Genomic DNA, 16,392 nt, shown 5'->3' with positions numbered 1-16,392 from the left:
ACCATCTTATATATTGATCTTCATGCAACCCTGCCAGCTGGCGCCTCCCACTCCCCACCCCCTGGGGGGGAGGGGCTGTGAGGCCAGACCACATCAATGAGAACTACTGGCTTGAACTGGGGAGCCAGCATTTTATTTTTATTAAGGTTTTTTTTTAAAGTAGATTTCATGAACAATCCCTGGATTTCACAGTTTGTGCAAAATCGTGAATTGAGTAGATGCCTAGTAATGGGGTTAAAAAGTAGAACCAAACAGCAATCCCAGCTGACACATGGCCATGTAATATAGCTATTTATCTTCTAAGAAGTAGCATGCAAGTTAGGCAAGAATAAATAAAAATGACTTACTGGAAAGGAAGTGCTGAGAGGTAGGGCCAAAATCCCTGTGAGCATCATGCAATTGCCTGATGCGTTCATCAATAGCCACCTAGGAAGAAGAAGATAAAAATTACTCTCCTCTCATCATACAAGATATAGCAATTAAAGTCAGGTATCTATTGCATTACTGAATGTTTTTAATTTTCTATGAATCCAAGAATGCTGGTGCATTTATAAGCTCAGTGTTTTTGATTGTGAATTTGCAATGCCTGATCCAAAGACCACTCAAGTGGAGTCTTTCTATTAACTTTGACATTGGATCATGCCCAAAGCAAACAGCTTGATAAATCCATTTGATCCTATCAGCCTTTCCACTCCACAGAAAATAAAAATTTCTGCTCTCTTACTTGCCAATGATAAAATGGGAAACTTTCTTCTCCGCATTTACTTACACGTGACCTTTTGGAGAGTAAATTTTTGTAAGCTGGTATAAAAGAATATAAACCTGTTTTAAGAAGAGATGCCAACCACACTTGTGTGGTGTGCCAAGATAATGGTAAATCAAGTGACATTTAGGTACCAATAATTGCTGTTTTAATTGAATCCCAGCCCCTTGACTCTTTCTTTCTTGGATTGAGATGTTCCTTGAAGAACATGTTATTTTTAGCATTCTGGTGTGTGAACATATTACATAAAGACACAGTCATTTGATGTAATCTTTGAAAATGAGTACAACTCAATACAAGGTAGAGAGTTAAGGACTAGCAGCTTCTATCTTGAATAAAATTTGCAAATAAATTAGTAACATTCACCAAGAGTTCTACATACTTTATTTTGAAAGGATATTGCCAGGTGGATCAGGTATAAATTTAGGATTTAGAAATAGAAAAAAATTGCCTAAAGGTAATAATAATATATCCTCTGAAATGTTTTGAACAATTAATTATAGGAAGCATATTGTTTGAATTTAAATATTTCCCTGCAAGCCAAACAGTGCAATGATGTTTTAATGCAGGAAAACCAGAAGGAAAAACTCGTAAGTATGGCTTTTTGTCATCAAACTTCAGAGAGATGCTAAAAAGGAAACAAACAGTATCTCTCTATTGAAAAGGAAATTCAGGGTTTAAAACTTACTTATGTGTGGGCAATAGCATGCTTGCGAGGGGTTTAAACACACACACACAAGTGGCTAAGGGCAAAACTTCAACTATGCATATTTGTCAGCCAGTGTTTGTGGTTTTGGGCATTGTCTCAGTTAGGAGAAGACAATAATAATTAAGTCAGGTATTTCTTGGATACAATCTCCTTAATTTATAATGAATTCACAAAAAATTCCATCTCCCTAAACAAAGTAGGAAACATTACCAGGAAACAGTTTTCCTGCTCACCGTGATTAAACTGAAATTGCAGTGCAATATGCAAACCCAGAAAAATGACACACTAAAGATGTCAGGGTACACTTGTAAACTCAAAAACTATATATAGCTTTAGTAACTAACCTGGAAATATCGTTTCATAAACAGGTATGTTTTGTCAATGTGAAGATGAATAAAACACTGGGAAACATTGACTGCTCTCCAGGAATAATCAATAGAGAACTTAAAAAGATAGCCTATCAGGCGATCAGCCAACAATTTATCAATATAATCACACAATGTACTGTTCTCATATTGGTACTGTATGTGCAGATACAGTTTCCATGACATAATAATGAGATACACTTTTTTCTATGGCTTTTACAAACTCCAAAACATTAATTATGAAAGGCAGATAGTAGAGTAAATGCCAGTAGTGAACAAACAATGAACACCTGCTTTCAGCTATTAGAAATAAAAAACTAAGCATGTCTGTTGCTGTTCTCATTGAAATCACAATGGAATTTACCATTAACTTTTTTTTGGAGGAGAATTAGGACTACCAAAATGCTTCAGAGCTGGTACATAATGTTTTCTGAAATATAACTAAGTAGCACATGAAAATAACATTTGTAATGATTAAAAAAAACCCTACAAATCAAAATACATTTTCAATTTTGCCCTTCTACCTATTGGCAGGGGGAAGGGGCATGTGGGGGAATCTGCAAGATTAAAGGAGCTTCTTCACAGTGAACTTCTAGCATCAATTCGGTAGGTCCCTATTAATGGGACTCCAACAAAGGCTCTCCTTCATCTTCCACAATAGTGAACTAGCTGTTACATATCTTACATCCCAGCTATTTCTTACTTCCTGTCCTGAAGTTCTGCTGTTTTGCAAAGATTGTTTATAAAAATAAGATTTCTTAGTGTGGCAGAGCACAGGTTGCACCTGCCACTTTGAGAGACTTGAGCAGGCTGTGGAGCATCTAGCAGGTATGGTGAAGCCCAATTAGGCAATCAAATGACTGCAAGAAGGCCCGTGGACTGGAGGTGGGATGGACAGCCTCAGTCTAAGCCCCAGCCCTAGGAGCTGAGTTGGTAGTTGCTGCAGGGACCCAAACAATGAACATCACCCAGCTAGAGATCTGCTACTCCCAGAATGTCCTGGAGGTCCAGCGTAGGAACTATGGGAATGGAGGAGATTCCTGGTCCTGGGGAATGACCTAAAATTACATTTTGCTGGGATTGGATGGTGTGGTGGAGCAGTCTCTAGGAAATGCCACACGCAGTGAAAGGTGAGCATGAGGTGCCAAATAGCTTCAGCCCCCACAACCTGGTGGGTAACCCCATAGAGGACACAGGCTACAGGTCCAGGCATTTCATCAGAGACCTGAGGCCCAAGGGGTGCAAGGCCCAGGAGTCCCAGTGAGGGGGCAGAGTAGGGTCCCACAAGCTAAGAGTGGGGACAGTGTTTAGAGGGGTCCAAGAAGGCAGACCTGTACTGGAGAGAAGGCTAGCTGCCTGAAAACCTAGTCAGAGAACCTCTATTGGCCCATGCTGGGGCCAGGGCCATGGTGATCTAAGGGCAAGGACAGCCAGAAGCTAAAAGCCTGGAATTCCAAGTGACCTAGAAGCAAGGCCAGGGCCTGCAAGACCAAAGGTCCCAGAGGGGGCCATTGCTGAGAGGGAAAGGGGCCTAAGGAATTTGCAGCCTAGGATGATGGCAGAGGTTAGGCCATCTGAGTAGGAGGGATCCAGGCTGGGTCTGAACATCAGTGGAGAATATAGTGGGGTCCAGTGTGAGGCCAGAGTGAGACATGAGACATGGTGAAGGGGCAGTACAAAGCTGTGTATTATGCCCCTGGCACCGGGCATTAAATGGGCAGCCTCCTGCCTAGAGACAACTATTTAACTTGGTCACAACAAAGGTGTGGCAGGCAAAGCAGGTGGGTGGACTGCTCTAAACAGATGGGCAGGCCAATGTATGGACCAGCCTCGAGATGGCCCCTTATCTCACTCAGCAATTTATTCCATGTTCCAGTCCCTAAATTACAATCCCTTATATTACAATATGGTTTGAAGGAAAACAGCTTGTTACAAGCTGCGGTTTTAGTTCAAATCCTTTACCCTCTTCTAGTTTGATCCAACTCACAGGAGGGAATGGCTTCATAATGGTCTAAAACAGTTGGATGAGTCCCAACTTAGACCTTCAGCAGAACTGTTTTGCAAAAAATGAGTTAAATTTACTAGACTCTGTAGCCAGTTCTCTGTATTTCTTTAAAAAAAGACAAAAAATAAGACATCAGTGACAATGTTATTTGAAAATGCAGTGAGTTTGAGACCATGACACTAGCAAATGAGAATAAAGAATGTGCAATATACTTTCAAACACATTACCTATAACACTCCTGGGGACCACCCTAATATTATTGCCAGAAAAATCTCTTTAGAAATCTCTTAAATTAATTTGCAAGTCATAAAATAAGGAAACAAATAGCTTATTCTTTTTTTGTTTCTTTCTTTTCTCAGTATGCTTATTTGCACCTCTTCAGTTTCTAGTATGACTTTGTATTCTTTCTGGTAAAAAAGAACTTCCTTTTCTGTCTCTGATGCTCATGCAAATGAACAGCAGCTTCTATTACCACTATTATTAAGTCAAATTATACTGCCATTAAAATGACTCCACAATTTCATGTGCTATTTTGAAAGGGAATTATGAATACGGTAGTAGAAGACACAGCATTCAAATCTCCCTCTTCCTGATTCATCAGTGCAAGCTTCATTGAAATATATAATGTCAACCAAAACCCAGGGTCACAGTACAAAATGCAGAGGGAAAAAATGTTTTCCTTGTTATCAAAGGAAAATAAAACATCTCCTCACAAGATTTTTTTTCCTAGGTTTTTCTCTACCAATGAGGCAGAAACAACTCTACAATACCTTCCCACAGTAGCAAGAACATGGTTGCAAATGTAGGGATGGAGAGGGCTCATTATACTGTTTCAAATGACTTCATTTTCTATTTTCGAATCAGTAGTAGAGGAGAGGGAAGGGTTACATAGGCCTCACCCACTCCACTGACTGCAGTTAAAACATTTACATTTAAGCTTATGTTCTATATATCTTTATTCATTTAAAATATGTCACCAGCAGAAAAGTCTTCTGAGGTCAGGGTAATACCCCTTTTGTTAGGGCATCTGAGGGCACAGGCAGCATAGTGCTTAGACACTAATTACACAATTATGCTGCCCAGTATTCAAACACAGGCTAATTATCGCGAAGGACAAGCAGCTGAAATTTAAAACTGCTATTAATTTGAGAAAGCAGGGCTGGCATCATTTACTGAAAAATAAATGCAATATCCAAAGAACTAAAACCACTCTTGAAAAAGATGGCTGCACATGCCTGAGATTATAGGGAAAAATGGCAGAGAGGAAGGCAAGGATAAAAGAAATTCATTCAGGCAGCTATTTTTAGTGCAGCAGAAAGCAATATGGTTCCTGTTTTAAAAATATGCTATACCAATGACTACTTTTCATGAAGAGAGGAGGGTAGTTTTCTGTATTTAATAAGCATGCAAACAATACTTAATACAGCAACACTCCCCCACCACATTCACAGCATTGCCATAGCTTCCTAACCTTGACTCCAATCACATCCAATTTGACTGCATATCAAAGAAAACTGGATCCTAGGAGACCCTCTTTAATGTTACCCAGCACTCCTTCTCCCATCAGCTGAAAAGCTTCTTTCTTTTTTCTCACTGACTCAGAGCTGCCAAAGGAGTACCAGGCTGTTCTTTACAAATCAATAAACAGGAAGATCTGATCTACAGTACTTCCAATAGCTACTGAATTCAGTTGCTTTCTGTTCTTGCATAACATAAGATAAGGATGAATTTATATAAGCACACTTTGTGCTCCTTAATGAAGGATAGTGGAAAGGGAGATTGATGTCCATTGTTTTGAACTGCTGATATGCAGTGTTAGTCTTGACAGTTACTCAGTTTCAAGTGCAGGGCTGGACAATCAGTTTACTGGTGGAAAGACCTGCAGCCTGAAATCTTCTGGAATATATTAAGTTTATCCTGAAAACACTGTAGTGTGCTTCTTGTCAGGTGTGGAGGTAAAAAAAAATGAAGATAAAAAATAATGGTTTTTGTTCTTACATGGTGTAAGGACTGAATTTGAATTCCAAGATTTCTGGGTCACAGCAGCACAGTACACTTAGGCTGATGATAATCTTAGTGACTTTATACAATTCCTACTTTTTCTAAAAAAAGAAATCCTAAAATCCATGAGGATACATGTATTGTACCTCAACTGCTTTTATTAATCCTCAAATGAAACAAGAGAATAAAATGTAATAAAAATTCAGGAAACATCATAAAGCCTTGGGCATAGAGCCTTAGAAAGCAGTAAAAAAAAATAAGCTCCTTGACTTAATATGTCTACTATAAGTAATCAGCCATTGGTCTTCTGGCTTTTGTTTTAAAATTCTAAAGCAGTGAACTTCAGGCTGCGTACATATGTCTAGAAAGAAAGAAAGAATCTTGTGCTTTAATAGGAAGAATTTTCAAATTTAAAGGAAATATACCAATTTGAATACCTGGTGAAATTATGTGACTAAGATCTTATTATAATGAAGTTACACCTCACCTGAATAAAAGAACACTTTTAAACAATTTTAAACAAAACAAAGCTAAAAAACAAAGATAGAAAGAAAAGAAAAAGAAATGTCATCTTAAATAAGTAGACCTTAACTTTTAAGTAAATATTATAAAAGATTTAGAAATTCCAAAATGTTTGTTCCTAACAGCACATTTCCAACACGTAAAGCTGTGTTTTAAGGGTTAAATCCTACGGCATGGATGTCAATGACTTCAACTACAATCTGGCCCTTACTGCATGGTGTTCCTGTCTCTCTTTTTTACCACCTGAAAGGCAGATTATCTAAATATATTTGCTTGTATAGTATTTTATTAAACCAATAGGACTTTAGTATGGATTTTAATGTCTTCCTGAATCAGTACCTCAAGCCTTAAAAATATACCATTATTGTATTATTATTTCTTCAGGGATTCATTAACAAAGTTAAGGACCTACTTTGCCGCTATAGGGAGCAGTGTTCCCGTAAGCTGCATCTAAAAGCAAGAACTGCCTTGCAGAGTCTGGATACCTCCTCTTATTTGGGATTTAGTAACTTAATCTATGGGCATGATTTGTTTATGTCTGTGGAATGAGTTCTCAGCTGATGTAAATTAGTATTTGTGTTCATTACTCCCATGGAATTGCCTGTTTCATTACTTGTTCATATTTTTTTTTAATTCTCTAAATATAGACAGTTACAAAAAAACTCAAGCATGCAGATACTTGAATCCAGCAGACGAATAACAAATGTGAACACTTGCAGCCTGGCATCCATATACAAGAACAGGCTCTAAGAATATTTTTTTAAAGTCTGCATTATATGCTTCCATTGGAACAGATGTGCATGTATGAGTATGCTTGTGTGCATGTGTGCCAATGGGACTTAAACTGTGTTTTCCCCCTTTTATTCAGTATATGCTTTTTTATTTGCTCACCAGTTAAACTGTTATTAGGTTCTAATGGAGCTACCTTAGTTTTTATTATTCCTATTGAGGAAGCTAAGGATTCTATTACGAAACAAACTTCAGATATGAATTTGGTCTAGGAGTACTATTGTGTTAACTTCTTTTCAGCGTCTTCTTTTTTTGGCTTTCAAAAAAGGAGGGAAAGAAAGTAATTTTTTATATATGGAGCATTAAATCAAAACCAACCTGATAAAATGAGATTTAATAATATAAAGACCCATATTTCCTTTCAAATATCAACTACGCTAATGAAATAACTAGAAATGGTAGTTATCAGGAAATGGTGGTTGTTAACTTCTTTACTGTCTGAGCCCCCAAAGTTTGGAATAGACTGCCGCTGGAGATGGTTCAAGAACCTACTCTGAACACCTTCAAGAGAAAATTGGAGGTTTATCTTGCTGGGATCCTATCACCCCTGCTGATTTCCTGTCCCTGGGGCAGGGGACTGGACTCGATGATCTTCCGAGGTCCCTTCCAGCCCTAATGTCCATGAAATCCATCTCAAAAAATGTGGTTGCAAGGTAACTGACAAACATTTCAAATGACTGGCTATGTGTAAAGGGAAATAAATCCAACAAATTCCTTATAGGGTTGTTAAACAAGAGAGTAATATTTCACTCAGTACTACACGTAAGTCTCTGGTATCCATTTCCCTATACATACTAGTAGGCACTTGAAAATCATTATAGGCAAGGGTGCTGGTGCTTTGTATTTAAGTTGCCTGACACCCTCTATTGCTTTCACTGGCTTATATCTTTGCCAAACTTCAGCTGATTGGTCAGAAGTTTTCCATGATGTGTTCAACCTGTTTTGGCTTGAATGTGCATGAAAATTCCAACCACAACAACCAAGCAGTTTCTGATAATGAGGTTAGAGAAAAAATGTATTTTTGTTCATGTTAAAAACTGTTGGAAAATTTCTCTTAGAACTTCTCTCTTCCTCTTGCTTTGAGCTGGGACTTGATATTTGACAGGCAGGCAGTCTATTTGTTAGGGATGTAGCCTCTTGCTGTCCTTGTGAAAATCTTCCCACTTTAACCAAGCTATAACCCTTAAAATATTGTAGTTTGTGCTCAATAAGAATAGTACTTTGAAGCTAAATTCCCTAGTTAGTCACCCTACACTAGGCATGCTCTAACCTGGACTAAGAAAGACTTTCTCTGTGGCTGCAGTTCTAGGTTGCTAGGGCTGTCTTGGGCCTGAGTCCTGGCACCTGAAAACAAGGTATTCTCTCTCCTATCTGTATTTTCAGTGACCCAACAGAGAGCATGGAGGAGGAAGTGGCCTGTTTCCAGTGCAAAGGGGCACGGGACAGTTCTGCAAAACAGTCAAGAACCTGGAGACAAGACTGTGACTGAAAGCTGGTGGGGAGGGATTGGGGCTAGCTAGTCAAATAAATAGGGTCTGAGATGGGAGTGAATGGGATCCCACGGACAAGGGACAGACACAAACATAAGAACTGCGGGGGAAGCAGGTTGAATTAATCGGACAAGATGACTTGATTATGAAATAATGGGGGAGTAGAAAAGCTGAGGGAGAAGAGGAGACAGATCTGAAGCCAAGTATCAAGAGAGATTTAGAATGCCCTGGGTAAAGACCAGGCTAAAGAGATAAGACAAATGGTAAAACAAAATTGTAATTACAGCAATCACAAATCTAAGTCAGGAAACCTCACCGAACATGGGACCCAAGTGTCAAGCAACCACAAACTGCCTAACACCCTAAAAAACAGTATAACATGCAAACAGAGGCCTCACAAATTTGGAGAAGCTTGAAGCCAAGAAGACAACAACTCAGACAAATCCTAGTGCAGTGGAGAATGCCTGACCAGCTGAATGCACTCTATGCATCAGAAGACTTTTGTAAGTCTGTCTATATTGACTGTTAGGGCTTGCTTAAAGGTTAAGTGCTGCATTTAAGCCTTGCCTTAAATATTGATATTGCTTATGTGTTCAGTAAATTAGGATTTCAGATCAGAATAGTCTGACCAAACATTTTATTCCTGTACAGCCCACCTCTAAATTTAGTACAACACTCTGGTTCCAAGACATTAGGCTAATGGAGGAACCACATTATGTTACAGACTAGAACCACAGACTACTTTTTTTAACCAAAGCACGTCTGCTTTCATTTAGTGTAGAAACTGGATGAGGGTGAACCAAGGTTGTACAATGAAGGAGAATGATTTGTCTGCAGGATAACTGTCTTGTTTGTTTAAAAGTGCATAATAAATGGGATAGGGGAATGTAGGAAGAGAATGGGTGGTCTACGGTAAAGGTAGCTGAATGCTGGCCTAGGCCCTAGAGAACTGGAATTTCTATAAGGTGCTGAACAAATCACTAAAACCTAGCTTTAATGACCCATAACTGTTTTCCAGTTGCCTGAATTGAGATGCCTGCATCTGAACTGCACAAGTATGAACACTCATGACAGCACTAAAATCAGTGGAGCTCTGCTCTGAATATGTCAAGTGTTATGTAATGTTAAAACTGTAAAAATCAGGTTCTAGGTGTCGTCAGGTATCATATTAAAATCAGTGGATGAATTTGCCTTTAATATGTTTGTCCCAGCTCCCCATTTTTATATACTTTCACCATACAGGGATGTTCAAAAAATAAATTAATTAACATTTGTGAAACACCAAGAAACCATAGTGATGAACACCAAAGCTAATGAGGTGATAATGATTCTGTCTTCAGAACATGTTTTTTTATTGTATGCAGTAAACAAGATGGGATGACACTTAGAATAGTAAGGAGAAAACAGAATATTGCTAGTTATTAAGCTAGCACTGTCTATACTGTGTACCGAACGAGGTAGGGATCCACTGGGAAAAATAGAATGTGATCAGGCAATTGGATATAATGTATTCATGCATAATGGCCTAATTAAGGTTGCACAAGCAACTAATGTTGAGTTCCTGATTTTGCAAGCTTAATACTGCTCTCTTAAGAAGTTTTGAGTATAAATTTATCGATGTGAACTATTATCTCGGAATTCAGAACTTTCCATTAGGTTATATGTCAATAGGGCAAATTATGCTTTCAGATGCCTGACTGATAACAGCATTATATTTTAGGACTTTACATGATCAGAGGTTTAACATACCTCCTGGATAAATGCCTGTGATGAGGTTTTCCTCTGAGGTCTCTAGAACTTTCCTAGTCTTCCAAATTATTCAACAGAAAATACAAAACATTTAATATATAAGCTGAAAAGTATCTTTGTAAGAAAATTTAGTGCTACCTCAATGCATAAAATCAGAAAAGGTAAGGAGTGTCTGTGGGAGCAGGAAGCCCCAGTGGAAGGTGAGCCAGGGAAGAAATCCCCATAAAAGACCACAGGGCAGTGTGGGGAACCCGAGCAGATACCTAATGAGGGCTAGTGATATCCCCTGTACCTACAGGAGCAGTGGGGGCTGCAGTGGCAGCAGGAAAGTGGCAGGAGAGGTGGAAGCTACGGTTTGTCAGTTCCTGTTTGCTCCGCATAGGTGGGCATGCAGGAACTACCAGCATAACTGAAAGTCCAGTACCAGCAAGGTTTCAGAAGGGGAGGGGAGCACCCGACCCTCTTTCCAGAGGGCCCACAATGCATAATTGAAGCAGGAATTAGCCTCGCTCCGGGGCAAGTGAGTGAGGTCAATGGACTTACCTTTCTTGGAGGTGTGAATCCTAATTGCTAGCAGGGATGTTGCCAGGTGAGTACACTGAACTGGGCAACTGGGATCCAGACTGCAGTGAGGGTGGATTAAGGTGAAGTTTATTTACAGGATCAGAAGGACTGGGTCAGCCACTAGTTTATAGTCACATTGTGACCCAGAGCATAATTTGATTTGAAGCCTTTATTTGACAGGAAGCTGACATCTGGGTTGAAGATCAGAGTTGTTGGCACTGCCGTTTGTATGAGCTTGCCCAGAGCTGCAGCTCAGGACTGAGTGTTGTCTGCTGGGGCCAGAGGATATGGCCCACAGCACGGAAAGATATCACCACCATGGCAACCCGGTTGGTGTGTGGAAAGGGTATAAGGGGAGGCGGAGCTCCAAACGCTGCCCTCTTGCAGGGTATGCTACAGTTATAGTACGTAAGCCACACTGAAAGCCAGGCTGTCTGGACCTAAGGGGTGATTTCCCCGAAAGGGAGTTGCCCACATCGTCCAACATGACCCATGCTAGCAGTACAGCTTAGAGTGTGTAAGATGGGGGCTCAGTGAAACACAGGCACTCAAATCCCCATGTAACACTAACCTCACTGCTGCAGGGTACTGTTATTTAAGAGTGTCAAATTCCAGGTTAGAAGACAGTATGAGCACCTGCCTGCTCTATCACCTGTGTCATCTCTCACATTTCATGTGTACTATCTCTCACACCAAGAAAAAGTAGAATTTGTGAGTGTTACCATGAGAGGGTAATTCAGTTACTCTGCATTACATTTGATGCCATGACAGAAAGTTGCTAGAAATACAGAGACAACTACACACACACACACATCTCCTTCTTTTTCCCTTGCTGCTACTATGGCTCTTGCTACCTAACAAGTATCATACATCTTTGTGTAACATGATGAATTTTTCAACTCACAGACACAAGATCTATTAATTTCTAAACAGACTTCCTTCACTGTTCATAGGAAGACAATATACAAACCTTGCCTCCGGTGCTGCCCTTTGATCTCATGTTTCCTTTCTGGAGGTTGGAAAGAGGGATGGGGCTGGAATGGGGTGAGCCTCTAAAAGCAGCATCCTTAGCACTTGGACTGCTGAGGAGTGTAGCAGCCTTAGAGATTTTTTTGCGTTGCACTAAGATTAAAGCTGAAAGGACACATTCTCTCAGTTCTTGACTTTGGGTTGGAAAAAAGAGAAATAAATGTATTTTATATTTTGAATTTCTGGAGGATTATTGATCTTAAAATGGATCTACCTTTGATGCAGTTTGACATTTTAATTTGGAGTCAATGGGAGTTATGCATGGGCATCGAGGGGCAGAGAGGGATATAGCTAGTGTAATGATTCAGCATGCAGTCAAGTAAGGTAAATATTCTCCCTGACATTCCACTTTTTGAATTAAAGGATGTGAGCTCTATGTTCTCTGAAATGTTGCCTTTTATTACTCCTATCCCCTTACCCTCTCTTTTTGTTTTTCTCTGTTAATTTCAAAGTAAGCAATTCTGAATACAATATCTTTTTAAATTAAGGGAGGTCTCTGTAACCCAAACGTCTAACAAACAAAACTCCTGAAATGTCAAAAATTGAAATTTACCTCTTTTAACTTTCAAATGTAAAACAGTTCGTTACTTTTTTGGTTACAATTTTTACATTAAGCCAAAACCAACACTGTTAACCTATTATGTCACTAAATTTGTGAACACAGAGATAGAACGTTGAACTCCTGAGTATCCTCGGTGACAGCAAGACATGGGGCAGCTTCTCTGGCTACCCTACCAGTGGCATGGTGGGGCTGGCGCCAGGAAGCTCTTTCCCTCCCACTCCCACTTCCCTACCTTTTTATACTACTATTTGCATTAATTTCATTATTCATGTTGAAAGAAACTTTTAAGGCCACATTTTCACTCTTTTACTTATATTAATTTCAGATTGTGGCCTAATGCATGGGAAATCCCACTGTTTTCAGTAAGACTATTCAATGAGGAACCTACAATTCCACATTTGTAAGAGTATCTGAATCTGGCCAGAAATAACAGGAAAGGAAGTTCCAAGAAGGCGATAATTACAAGGGGTGTGTTATGTTAAAGCTTATATTTTCTCTCTCTCAAGTCCAAAAAAATAGCAATTGAAAGGAAGGCATGACATTATGTCCACCTAAAAAACATGCCTGAAGCTCATGACTACCTTCAATGTCATCTGAGAAAAAACAGATAGCAGATGGGAAATCTACAGTGCAAATAAAAGCACATCACATCTTAATGTGATTTACATTCCCATTGCCAGTTCTTAACATAGTGTAGATGAGTCTCAAAGGAAGAGAAAAATGCTATATTGAACCCTATTTTCTTCTGAACAGGCCCCATTATGTGATATACTTCTTCCTCCTAGACATATTTTTATAAATGCTGTAAAAAAGAAAGTCTGCATCATTAGCTACAGCATCGTTTTCTCTGAATCTGTTTAATGAATCTCACAAGAATATTAATCTTTTCATTATTGTCCTCCTAAGGCAGTTCTATATAGGTATTACTTATATGTTTTTGAAAACTTTCCCTTTAATTTTGGGCAGAAACAAAATGTACTATCAGATAGGTCAATCCTGTGTCTTTATACATATAAGTGAACAGACATTAAAAATAACATGCTGCTGTGTTGAAAAGAAAAAAGAAGGAAAAATATTTTTTTTTTGGATAAAATGCTTTTGTGTCTCTTGATTGTTCTTGTTGCATTTGTTTTAAATAGCATGGATTCTATTCCATTTTGCTTAAAAATAATTCCTATATCATTTTTAATTTCTTTTGATTTCTTTCTAAATCATACTTTATCTGCTGTTTTGTAAGTGACTCTTATTGACAGCTCATAATTCTTACTCTTATATAAAAGCCCGCTGCATCTTAATAGTGTCTTAATATGCTTTTTGGCTCCCATTAAACTAAAGAAACCCATTTTTCCTTGTCATACTGAAGATGCCATTTGTTTCTGAAAGGTCAGCTAATACACACATCTTTTGTGCCAAGGGGAATGTATCTTTGGTGACTTGGGGAGTTGTAAGTAGAATGTCATGCAAGAAATGTTTTATTTTATGGCACCCTCAGAACATATGTCTGTAATTTCCTATATCAGTTGAGCATCTCCAGTAAAGATTATTCTTTTATAGTCTAGTTACAGCCCCTCTGTTTTACTGTTCCTTTATCATACTAGTTACATTGCTCCCCTTTGGTCGAATTGTAAATCTTTTACTCACACTGGGAATAACTGCCAAACTTTATAAATGAAAGTTTTAAAATCTAAATCTATATTTCTAAACCAAATAGCCACTCAATCTTCCTTGCCTTTACTAGGTTTGCTGTTGTTTTTAAACTTACAATGACTGCTGGTTTTTAATCTCAGAGTTCTCTCTCTGGCCATCACCTCATCTTCAACAACAAGGCTCCTTTGATCCTTCCGACCATGCCTTCTGGGACTCTGAATACACAAGATTTTTTTGCCGTTCTCATTCTGTTTCCTTTCTACTCTCCTTTCTCCTTCATTTACTCTATTGTTCAATCTCTTCAGTTTGTTCTAAATCTTGGTTCCTCTGCTTCTCTTCTGTCACTGTAATATCTATTTTACTAACCTACAGTGGTAATTTTCATGTCCATATGGAACAAAACAACTTTATTTTAAAGTGTTTCTACTTTAAGAAATGTGTTAAGAAGTAGTTGACCTACTACTTATTATGGGCTGGGCTGCTACAGCTACTGTGGTGAGTCTCAGGTGGACAGAAACCCAGTAGAAGACTGCAAGGTCATGTGGAGGGAGGGCAGAAAAGAGAACAAGGAAACAGACTAAAGGTAAGGAATTAGGGATCATGGATCACTGGCATAATGCCCTATCACTTAGATACGCTTTTTGGGAACCAGGACAAGATCTTGGGAAAACAGGAAAGCAGGCTGCAGAGAGGAGGAGATGGGACAAATGGAAATCCTATTTACATGACTGAAGTAGGCAGTATGGTGGGGGTGAACTCCCTTGTCACAAAACGCATGCTGATCTGGGAGCTTGTGTGGTGTCTTGAACTGTTGCTCAGGTTTCTTGTACTGATATGGTATGTATAGTCTTTATGTGAAGAAATCTTCATGCTGTATTTAGCCTTATGGTCCATATGGTTATATGTGTCATAGTAGTTGATATAAAATGCATTTCTTTTATGTTATAATAGGGCCAGGGTTGCACAATGTGCACAATACTTTCAAGCAGTAAACAAGGAGTTTCTCTGGCACCTAGGAAAGACCCCAAGCTTAAGTGGCTGAAGAGCAGTAATGGCTTGGAATTAGCATTTGACTTGAATTTACTCATCCCCCACAGGGACATGCCCTGACACAAAGGAGCCAGGCTCTGCCAGACGATGGCTAGTCAAGCTATGGGAGGGAATGATGTAAGAGCATCTTTAGGATTAGCAGTTTTCATGTCTGAAAGAATGTACACATTCGCCTGTTCTTAATTAGATCAAGAAACATTTCTGCTTCTGCAAACACACAGGTTTGGAAGGGCAGGAGGTTATATGCAATGTGTAGCCCCACCCCAAGAAGGCAGGAGGTGATTTATATGAATAGCCAGATAAGCTACTGTACTTAAGCCTGCCTTGTAAGCAGGATATTGTCTTCAGTCTTCCCAGGTACAGGGGAGCCTGTGGTCCCTCCTCCCAGAGGCTGAGTAAAGAAGCTGACAGGAAAACTTGCAGGAGGCTGTGAATGGGGCATCAGAGACAGAAGCTATTTTTTAACTTGTTGAAGCTGGTTAGGGACTGCATCCTTGGATTTAAGGTGCAGGGTAAGAACAGGTTATTGTGCTGATATTTTTGTGTGTGTGTTTATTCTTATATATCTGTCTATAACTCAACCTGTGGTTACTGAGTTCTTATGCTGGGTCTTGGGTTTTTTTAATAAATCCTTTTTCTTATGTTTTTACTCACTGGGCACATCTACATGTAGATGTGCCCAGGACTGCACATTTGGTACTATGCAGTCACTTGTTACTTGCTAAAGCTAAAGCAAGTACAAAATGACTGTTTACTACCTGCCAGTACTGCACAGTCCTGGCAGTGCAGTTATTTTTAGATGCTATGTCGCCATAGCGACAAGCTACAGAGCTGTAGCTCATTGCTATGGCGACATAGCGTCAGCATCACTGTTGGTATCCACAAAGCTACATTGCCAGAGCAATGAGCCACATCACTCATTGCTCCGGCAATGTAGCATTTCACGTACATGCGGCCACTTGATCTGATGATACAGCCTTGCCCATTCTATAGAAAGGAGGATTCATTTTCTCTGACTGCATGACCGGACAAGGGCGTGATTCTTTTAGTTGGCAAAACCTCCTCTGATAAAAGCTGGCAAGGTCTGGGTAAGACAGGTAAGACTGAGGTACCAGAAACCAAGTTGTTGGCTCTTGGCACATCTCAG

General features: G+C 39.3%; 1 protein-coding gene across 10 annotated transcripts in view; it reads right to left on the bottom strand.

Moving 5' to 3' along the window:
- Positions 1-16,392, bottom strand: part of DMD (dystrophin) — a 1,922,593-nt gene that overhangs the window by 181,817 nt on the left and 1,724,384 nt on the right. For all 10 annotated transcript variants that reach the window (XM_019529123.1, XM_019529125.1, XM_019529122.1 and 7 more), the window contains one exon: positions 348-426. In XM_019529123.1, coding sequence (XP_019384668.1) covers positions 348-426 — 79 coding nt within the window. The remainder of the gene's footprint in view (positions 1-347; positions 427-16,392) is intronic.

This window comes from Crocodylus porosus, unplaced genomic scaffold, assembly GCF_001723895.1.
Source record: "Crocodylus porosus isolate Cpor-Errol unplaced genomic scaffold, CroPor_comp1, whole genome shotgun sequence".
In the NCBI taxonomy this organism is placed as follows: domain Eukaryota; kingdom Metazoa; phylum Chordata; order Crocodylia; family Crocodylidae; genus Crocodylus; species Crocodylus porosus.
The sequence above is the reverse complement of the archived record's forward strand: the minus strand, read 5'-3'. Positions and strand labels throughout refer to the sequence as shown.